Consider the following 10,727-nt stretch of genomic DNA (forward strand, 5'->3'; position numbering starts at 1 on the left):
TCTTGCTTTCTGTTTTGCCACCACATGCCATGGACTACCAGCATCGGGTTTTTTTGTTTTTTTTTTTTTTTTGATCACTGACGAGAGGATTATTAATACCTTTAAATCTAATCAGCTCAGAAAACAAATTCCCGATCATCTAAAAACAATAATACAATGACCCCATCCTTAAAGTTCTGATCTGGCTATCTGTTGCTTTGTACCGAACCACCCCCAAACTTCGTGATGTAAAACAACCACCATTTTATTATGCTCAAGGATTTTATGAGGCAGAGAGTCTGATAGGACAAGCAGGCTTGTCTCCGCTCACTCCAGGATGTCTGGGGTCTCAGCTGGGATATTTGTAATAGCCCAAGTGCCTGAAATGCCAGGGGGCTGGAATCATCTGAAGGCTCCTTCACATCTGTCTTAGTCATCTCAGGCTCTGTAACAAAATACCATAGACTGGGTGGCTTAAACAATAGTTCTGGAGGCTGGAAATCCAAGATCAAGGTTGCAGTGGATTCTCTTCTTGATAAGGACCCTCTTCCCAGGTGTAGACACAGATGCCACCTTGCTGTGTGTTCACATGACCTCTGCTTTGTGAGCATGCAGAGGGAGTTCTGATCGCTCTTCTTCCTCTGAAAACGACACTAAACCCATTTTGAGGGTTCCACCTTCACGATCTTACCTAAACGTAATGACCTCCCAGAGGCCCCTGCTAGTATCATCACATTGTGAGGTAGGGCTCCAACTGAATTTTGGGTGGGAGGGGAGGACAAAAGCATTCGCTCCATAATGATACCTATTTGTGGAACCTCAGCAGGGATGACTTGAAGGCTGGACCCAGTTGGGAGGCTTGAAAGTCTCAGGTTTCAAGTCTCAGTTGGGAGACTTGAAAGCCTAGTCTCAGTGGGTGCTCGTTTACAGGAGCACCTACATATGGCCTCTCCATGTGGCTTAGACCTCCCTCAGCCAGGCGGCTGTATTCCGAGAAGGAATATCCTAAACGAGAGTTCCCGTCGGTGAGAATTCCAAAAGGACCAGGTGGAAGCTGCACAGTCTTTTATGATTTGGCCTTGGAAGCCACATAATGTCACTGCAGTCATACTCTGTTGGTGATGTGGTTACACGTCTGGCCAGATTCAAGGGGGCAGGGACACAATCCCTACCTTTCAGTGAGAGAGTGGAAGGAATTTATAGTCATGAGAAAAAAAACTGCCACACCCAATGATGTCAGTCTTTTGGTATCCTTGAGCATGGTTTCTGTATGCAGAAAAGACTGTTCAGAGGTATGCTTTTGGTTTAAATAATTAATAGTCAATCTTTTAAATTCCAAGTTAAAAAAATCAACTCTTTTTTAGGCTATACATTTAAGTTTATCTTGGAAGTTTTATTATTCTGTTTAAAATTCTAACAGTTTTTAACAATGTCTTTTAAAAGTCCTGAGTATTTTATTTGGTTTCAAACTTAAATAACTTTAAATACTTTATATTAACAAATACTTTATATTTACAAAGACATTAAATTTGATTTATTTATTTTAAAAGATCTTATTTATTTATTTTTAGGGAGACAGGAAGGGAAGGAGAAAGAGAGGGAGAGAAATATCAATGTGTGGTTGCCTCTCATGTGCCCCCTACTGGGGACCTGACCTGCAACCCAGGCATGTGCCCTGATTGGGAATCCAACCAGAAACCCTTTAGTTAGCAGGTCTGTGCTCAAACCACTGAACTACACCAGCCAAGGCTGATTTCTTTTATGAGCATTTTACTTCAACCATCTGCTTTAACAAACAAAACCTTCTCAAATATTAAATAATTATTTTAAATCTAATACATTAAACTTATAAATATGGTGAACCTGAAGTTTTTAATAATGTTGTAAGAATGACATAAACTTAAGATTTCAACTTAATGTCATAATTCTAAATCAGTTTCTCAATTATAATATCAAATTGTACTTTAGGAGTATAAGGTTATCACTCTAATAGACCAGTTTTCTTAAATATGTATGTGCTTTTTATTTTAATAGTATATGCATACTTTTAATAATAACTTCAAGTGCAGTGAATAGTTGCAAAAATTCACATTGCATTTCATTGACTTTATCATTCTCTCCTTTATGGTGTTTGTGTGTGTGTATGTGTTTGGTTTTTTAACCTGACTCACTTTTTAGAATAAAAAATGTTACAGACATTATATACCCTTTTTTCTAAATACTTCAGTGTGTATGTCCTAAGAACTACAATACTAATATCAAAATCAGGATAGTTAACATTAATATAATTCTATGCCTACTTCATGGCCCATGTTCAAATTTCAGTACTTTGGCTGGCTTGCACATACTTATTCTTAATACAACTATTAATTCTATGTTTTGATTCTCTTAGCTTTTTACAGTTAATTCTAAATCTTCCCAGAGTTTAAAAATAACACATGACCACAAAGGAAGCCAAGTTACTATCGCAGGCTCCCAAGGTTACTTGCCACCAGACTTTGAATGGATGAACTGTAGGAAGTCCTTTTACCCCTATGAATGTCAAACCAAGTCTCTTTTTATAGTAACTTTGCCAGGACTACAAAACCTAGAAAAAGGGTTGGTTTCATAGCTCATTTACTTAGGGTCTACTTACATATATCAGAAGCTCCTATTCAGATTAATCAACCTGTTTGGATTTTTTAAATCTTCAACTCAATAGATTTTAACTTTTAAGGCTCATTTTTGTATCTAGCAGATACCTTTGAGCATTACCCACCTTTGCTCTGGATATCTCGCTTGGCTCGTCTGACTTGCTGTCCTGAGTTATGAGGTCATTCTACCAACATGTCCTTCCCTCGTCGTTTTCAATCTCTGACTATTTTCTGAGATAAAAATTCTAGAAGTAAAATTACTACATCAAATGTCTGAACATTTTTGAGGAGATTCGTATAAAATCCCAAAATGTGTTCCAACAAAAGCGATTTTAATGTTCATACATCTACTTGCATTACTTGGGCTGCCTTTTTCACTGCACTCTTGCCAACATTAGATATTATTTATTTTACATAATGTTAATTTTGTAATTAAAACATCTTAACAGAAACACACTCATAGATACAGAGAATGGACTGATGGTTGCCCGAGGAGAGGAGGGTTTGGGGACTGGGTGAAAGAGGTGAAGGGATTGAGAAGTACAGATGGGTAGTTATAAAATAGTCATGGGGATGTAAAGTACAGCCCAGGAAATATAGTCAGTAATATTGCAATAATTATGTGTGGTGCCAATTGGGTATTGGGAATATCAGGGAGAACACTTTGTAAAGTATATGATTATCTGACATAAATAAATAAATAAATACACCAAAAAAATAGTTAATTCCTCAATCTATTTGAAGTATTTTTATATAAAATGGCAAGAATTCCCTTTCACTATTGCCCTAGGCTTCATTTATTCCCTGCCAGAGTTATTATATGCCCTAATATTATCTATAATGGGGTAACAGTTTTTAAAAATGTAACCCAGGTATGTATAAAGGTTCTCCAGACACTTTTAAGTAATCTGCAAGTTCAGAACCATGCTTGATTAAAAGTTTCCTTCAATTTGAAAGATAGACCAATGGATTTTAAGGTAATGAAATATGAAAAGTTCCTCCACATAGTTTCAGATTACAACTAATATTTGAGAAACTACCATTTGTCAAGTTTTCCTGTAGTGTCAAAGAATATCAACAGTTAAAAAGTTGTTAAAATATGCATTTCTAACTACCGTGCGAGGCTGGATTTTCTTCATGTACTTCAACCATAACAACAGTGTCCTCTTAAGCCAGATATTACAGAGATTTACAAAAATTAAAACATATCAATTTTCTCTTTTTTTTGTTTTGGGAAATATAGTTGTATGTCATAAAAAATTTAGAGGAACATGTAATGGAATTACTTTTTGAAGATTAAATGATAAATTTTCTTAAGTGTCTCAGTTTTGGGGAGCCATCACTTTTAAGAGTAACTTAAAGGGGGTCTAGACCAAAAATAATTGAGTCACTGTACTAGATCATATTTCTGAATTCTCTGTTTGGTTACACTGATATATTGTGCAGGCATCATTTTGCTTAAAATATTGTAACATTACAAATGTTTTAGGATGGGGTAAGGTATATATACCCTTGTTTGTCTTCTTTTGGCCATAACTTTCCTATTATCCTTCCAGCTTCCTCTGTCCCTGCTCCAGCCCTTCTCTCACATGCCTGATAGGTTATCTCCGCTCTGATCCCACCTACTCTCCAATGTAAAGATTTGATGGTTCTTGGCTGGCTATGAAGAATGCCCCCTCCCTAATTGAATCTGGTTACAAATGCATTTACAAGCCTGGTCTCCCTGCATAACCAGAGACAATCTGCTCCATGCTTCTTTGCCTCTATGGTCTGACTTTCCCTTCCATCATCCTTTCTTTCTTTTTTTTTCATCATCCTTTCTTCTATTATTTTAGTTTATTTTTATTGTATTTTTTCCATTACTATTTATCCTCCTTACACTTTCCACTTCATCATCCTTTCTTTATCCTTCCTATCTTTCCTCCTCCCTCTAGTTGTCAAAATCTGATCCTTCCTTCAAAGTCCAATCTCATGTTCCTTTATTCCTGAAAAGAGAATCCTTGGATTTTCCCACTCTTTCTCCCATGTATTTTGAAGTTTTATTTATTCTCTTTTATGGGTATCAAATAATCTTAACGATTTTCCTGTAGGGCTATGGTTTCTTCTAAGTTGAAAGTTACTTTAAGGAAAGAGATTATTTTATTATTTTTTGTTGTGTCTTATATCACATAATTGATCAAGAGGTATTTGTCTAATGAACGGAATCAATAAATGATTCTCTTATTTCCTTTTCAACTGTTAAGTCTTAATTGAAGGCAATGGTTATCATATATTTCTCTGATTTTCCGAGAGCCTGATAAGGAGCCAAAGCTTAACTCATAGTAAATACTTAAGATTCGTATTTAGTACTTCATGGTGTTGCACCAACAGATAAAATCTTCAATCTGAAACCCCGTTCTGCCACACACTACCTATATAAACTTAACTACTGACCTTCAAATTACCTTGGTTTCTCCAGGAGTAAAATGAAATAAGAATGATACCCGAAGTGAGGAATAAATAAATTAATACATGTAGAACACTGTCGGTGTTAATATCATCGTCATCACCATCACCATCATCATCAACATCATCATCATTTTAAACAACAAAAGAAGGGATTAGGAACATAGCTCTGTATTATTTTTCTACCCATAGTTAAAACTGTACTTTATTTCTAGTTAATGAATATGTTCCCCCTCAAAGTCTTATGGTAAATTTTGAGTTCAAATACCAGTAATTTAAAGAGATACCATGAATTTGAACATATTTCCACAATTAAGATAGTGAGAAGTGACGTTGGGGACCAGAACAACATTCTCTATGGAGATACGTGGTTCTGCCTTTCTTCCTCTTGCCTTTGGCTCCTGTTTCATATCCATTCAACTTAAAAGAGAGCCACTAAAATTTCCTGGAAGCATGGGGATTTGGGGTAGTATGAGTCCCAATGTCTGAAGTGCAAAAATAGTTAAGAGCAAAGTAGAGCTCTGCCCCCTATTGTACTCTCATGTGGTAGGGCTCTGCCTTCCCCCTTGGCTGAGTTTTCATAAATCAGCCATTACTGCAAAAATCAGCCATTTCTTCCCCATCAGTAGTTTAACAGTAAGTTCCTAAAAAGTTGACCTGGAATCCATACAACCTAGTTTGAGAAAGATGGGAATCGATCCTTTCAGCTATGATTGTGAGTTCCTCCAAGATTCTCATTCTTCCTGCTGGATTTGCTGAGAAGTCTGGTCTAGAGGTCAGACCTACCCTGTAACCTTGATCGAGATAGTGTTTATTATTCAATACTTACAGGTAGTGTTTTGTTTTTCTCCTCCAGAGTGAAACCAAGATTTCAGTTTCTGCCCTGACTGCTGTCGCAAGTCCAAGAACTGTAGACCTGGCCCACCCAAGGATCAAGATAGAGGGTCTGTGCTATCCAAGAGAAAGAAGTGAAGTGCCCATCCGTCCTGTAAGCCCTTGCTGCCTTGGCATCCTTCAGCTCGCTTTCTGGTCGTTCCTAGGGTACTATTTTTCCTCTATAGGGCATTGGTCAAAGTCATTGAAAAAGGGAGTCTTGAAAGAGAGTCTGTGGCAGGAAGGACATCCTACCTGCTACATATGGAGAGGGACCGAGAAGTAGAGGGTGGAGCGCATGAACTTTGGAGTCGGTAACAGCTGGCTTCAAATTAAGGTCCTGCCACTCTAGCTCCATGAGGTTGCGACAAGCTTCCTGAGCCTTGCTCATTCAACCAGTGTTTGAATGCCTACTGTGTGCCAGACACTGTTGCCAGTGAATAAGATGAAGAGAAACAAAAAGATGTATAGGTAAACAGATAACATAATATGAAGCAGTGATAGGTGCTATGAAGAATATAAAATAGGAAATGACTGATTATGGAGATAAGCTTCTTTGCATTTGGTAGTCAGGGGAAATCTCTCTGAGGAAGGGATATTTGAGATGAAATCTAAATGAGGAGGTGGAGTTAGCTATGTGAAGATCTGAGAAGAGAATATTTTAGTAAAGGGAAGACTACATGCCGGAGTCCTGAAGTTGGGATGACCTTGAAGTTGGGGGGAGCAAGAGAACTGTAAAGATAACAGTTCCCACTTGGATAACTGTTAACAATGTGTAATAATAGATAAGGCACTGTGCTGGGGACAGAGTCTGGCACATTCAGTGGCTTCCCTTGCTCTTCTTCCGGACACTCCCCTCCATTCATTGTAGTGGCACCTTGGTGCCCAACCCCAGCTGAGTTTTCAATAAATATCTAATGATTATACTGTCAAAGAAGGTGGAACCAACATTGCCCTCCTTCTCAGAATCTGAGGATTGGACATGGAATTCTATCTGGAAAGAAAACTAGTCCGGGAATTAAAAATCCTTGAGAGAGCGTCTTAACTTTGCTAAAGTGACTTGCCTTCTGTCCCTCAGGCGAATCACTTTATTCCCAGTTTTTCATTTTAAAATGAGAATTATAGGCATTTTTCTTTAATTGCTAAAACTGTTGGGGAGGAAGGGCCTTAAAAATCTTTTTAAAAAGTGATATCACTGTACATAATCATACACTTAGAACCAAAATAAATCTGTATCGCTGCAACGTAGAACACTTGCAGGGGTACTGAGTGGTGTCTGTTATCTGTCCCAATTCTTCCCAATGAGCACTTCAGCGAGAGAATAGTGGCTACACACCATCCTTCCTGTGTTACCAGTAAGGCAGCATAACAGAAAGGCAACCTGGAAATTGTGATTTTCCAAGGAAGACCAAAAGGAATTGATCTGTCAGTCATTTTGTATTTATTCTATGCCAATTATGTGCCAGAACCTAGTCTAGCTCTTGGCAAACAAGTACAGTTAAGTTCTTACTTAACATCGTTGGAAAGTTCTGTGATCATAAACAAATAACACATAACCAAGCCAATTTTACCATAGGCTAATTGATATAAACAAGAGATAATTTCCTAGGCATCTTACCACTGTTATAATGAGACCATGTTATCTGAGGACCTGCTGTACTTCTCTCAAGCAGCTTATATTGTAATGCAGCAACTTTCACTGGGGCCCTGCAAAAATTTTAAAAACACACAATACCTGACTATTTATTCAGGGCACTGACCTCTTTTTCTTAGATTATCAAATAAAATTAACAATAGCCAATACAATGATAGCCTTCTGGTGTGAATGAATCAAAAATATACTTATTTTTTATCAGATAGGCAAAAAATACAATATATTTTTCAGTGTGCCACATAATTTTAGTAATTACTTTATATGTGTCATGATATGAAAAAGGTTTAAAATTGCTGTCTAGGGGAAAGAAACACAATAAAATGTCAACAATGAGATAAATGAGCTCAGTCAGGAGTTGGAAAGTGCCATGAGGAAGATTAGTACTGTGGAGGGGGTAATTAGAAAAGCTGATTTATTTTTGTAGGGAAGTTAGGGAAGAAGAAGTCCTTGAGGATGTGATGTTTGAGCCAAGAGACCTAAATAATGAAGAGGCAGCCATGACAAGATTGAGGAAAGAGGAATCCAAGCAGAGCTTGCAAGTGCAAAGGTCCTGAGACAGAAAGACCTGGGCCGGAGGAGCCTGTGTCATCATGAGGGCGGGGTGCTCACAGTGACCAAGGTTGGGGTGGGGTGGCAGCCCAGTCACACTGGGCCTTCCATCTAGGCTGCAGAAAGGAGCCAAAATGTTACTCTTAGCAAAACAGGAAGCCACTGGAGGTTTAAACTCTGGAAGTGACATGATTTGTCTTGGGCTTCAGAAAGTACTTACCTCATGGGGTTGTTATGATGATTAAGTAGCAGTGACATAGCTAAATGACTTAGAACCCTGTCTGGCTCATGGAATGCACTCCTTAAAACGCTCGTTTTCTCTCTCAGTAACTGCTGTGTGAATGCTAGGTTGTACATGGGCAAGAATGGAAGCAAGGAAACCAGATAGGAGTGTATTCTAGGAATCCAGGAAAGAAATGATGGTGACTTGATTAGGGATATAGCTGTAAAGAGAGGGATAGGTGGTAAAATTTTGGGTATATTTTTATGTCTTTTTGTTTCCACTACAGATAACCCAAGCTGCCCTGATAGCCAAAGCCAGCGCTCGAATCATAGCTCTAGCTAAGGCCAAGACTCTTCATGAAGATTATTTACCTCCACGTGATCCCTACTGGCCAGTCTCTTATGCTGCTCTGCATTCCAAAGCATCTCCCAGAATCCAAGAACTAGCTAATCCAAACAAAAGGTATGTCAATTTAAGGCTAAGATGGGACAGGAACGGATGGCAGTGCTAGGGACAGAGGAAAGTTGATCTAATGAGGCCAGTGAAAAGAACTGTAGAAGTATGAGAAAAAATTTACAACATCTCACTCATTTGTTACATTTATTGTGACAAATAAATATAAGGCTCTAATTAAGGGTTAGGGGACTAGTACTGAAACAGATCTAGGAGGCGACTCTGTAATTATGGGTATTGGATTATTTATCTAATATATATTGTCAAAGTGAAACAAGTTACCAAAAAAAGCACATAAATGTTACAGTTTGTGCAAGGAAAAAATACATATGTGCCATACACTTGCTTGCATATGCCCACAGTGTCTGAGAAGGGTATATAAGAAGGCAGTAACAATGGTTCCTTGTGGAAACCTGGGGACCTGAGATGGGAGTAAGAATTATTTTTTCACTAAATAAGCTTTTGTAGTTTTCAATGTTTGTGTACCATGTACATATATGACCTACTTCAAATGAATGAGAAAATCCTTCATCAAAGGAGAAAATGTCTCTAATTCCTGTTTATTTTTGAAAAGACCTCTTCACTTGCCTGAACCTCAGTTCATTTTGTTGCCTTTGGGGGATAATACCTGACCCCCCTTTTTAAGCATCATCAGGAAAACCTGGAGACAAAGAAAAAGTTGTAGAACCCTTGAGCCCAGGGAACACGAAATATGTTAGTTCTTACATAACATAATATTTTTAAAATTTTGTAAGGTGTTTTTCCTTAAAAAATAAAGTTCAGCACCAAATGAAACGAAAAGTATTCCCTGTGCATCGACAAAGGGGAGGGAAGAGTGAGGTCGAGGGCTCAAAGTCCCTTCTCTAGAGTTACTACTTGGCGGCAAGGTGCTAAGGGTGGAGACTTCAAAAATCTGATTTCTTTAAGTCCCCCAGAGGACTGTCTGGCTTGTTTTAACATTGCCGGCTTATTGAGAAGTTTCCAGAATTTACTTTCTGTGGAAAGAGCAAAGGCTTTGGAATCTGACAGATACACCAATCTGGATTTGACCACAGATCGTTCTTAGAACTTCCTGGAGCCTTCATTCCCTCATCTGTGTGGTGGAAGTCGTGATTCCTCTTTCGTGGGCGCTTATGAAATCAAAGTGGGATCACACCATTGTGCCTGCCACATAGCGGGTGCTTGAGGGATGTAGTTCCGTTTTCTGTTCATCTGGTTTCAAGTTGAATTCTTTTCTCCCCGTTTCAGGACTCCTATGCACATTGTATACTACGATCCACAGGTCTTTAAAGTCAAGCCAGCTGCTTTGAAATCCCAATGTTCTCAGAGGATCCAGGAGTTGGCAGAACCTCTTACACGTTAAACACAGAAAACTACATCACTCAAACTATGGTTATGTGTCTAGAAGACATGTTAGACGACTTAGTTCCCCACTCTGGTACTGTCAGTTGGCTTTCCCCCACAACCTCCAAAACACGCGGGACCTGCAGGGGACACCACTGTGACCATCAATTAGCAATTGCTGCTGTGACCTGTAATCGTGTGTTTAGCAGGTTTGGGGACTCTAGGATGGAATAAAAGAGAAAATGATAGCCTGTCCTATCCTCACTATTTTTTTAAAATTATTTTTTTATTGTTGTTCAATTACAATTGTCTGCATTTTCCCCCCACCAGTCCCCCTGACCCCAGGCAACCTCCCTCCCTCCCTTGCTCCCACACCCTCCCTTGGTTTTGTCCATGTGTCCTTTGTAGTAGTTCCTAAAAACCCATCCCCCTATTATCCCCTCCCCCCTCCCCTCTGGTTACTGGCAGATTTTTCTGAATTTCAGTGTCTCTGGTTATATTTTGTTTGCTTGCCTCACAAGCATCTTGGCTGTGACTGACCTGAAGAACACTCTTACTTAAATTGGCCAGTTTT

At 38.7% G+C, this 10,727-nt stretch overlaps 1 protein-coding gene across 1 annotated transcript in view; it reads left to right on the forward strand.

The window, feature by feature from the left end:
- The window catches only part of SPMAP2L (sperm microtubule associated protein 2 like), a 42,608-nt gene extending 32,436 nt beyond the window's left edge, over positions 1-10,172 (forward strand). Inside the window, exons 10-12 of the mRNA XM_024578365.2 lie at positions 5,914-6,055; positions 8,653-8,818; positions 10,058-10,172. Coding sequence (XP_024434133.2) covers positions 5,914-6,055; positions 8,653-8,818; positions 10,058-10,172 — 423 coding nt within the window. The remainder of the gene's footprint in view (positions 1-5,913; positions 6,056-8,652; positions 8,819-10,057) is intronic.
- The last annotated feature ends 555 nt before the right edge of the window (positions 10,173-10,727 follow it).

This window comes from Desmodus rotundus, chromosome 4, assembly GCF_022682495.2.
Source record: "Desmodus rotundus isolate HL8 chromosome 4, HLdesRot8A.1, whole genome shotgun sequence".
Lineage (NCBI taxonomy): Eukaryota > Metazoa > Chordata > Mammalia > Chiroptera > Phyllostomidae > Desmodus > Desmodus rotundus.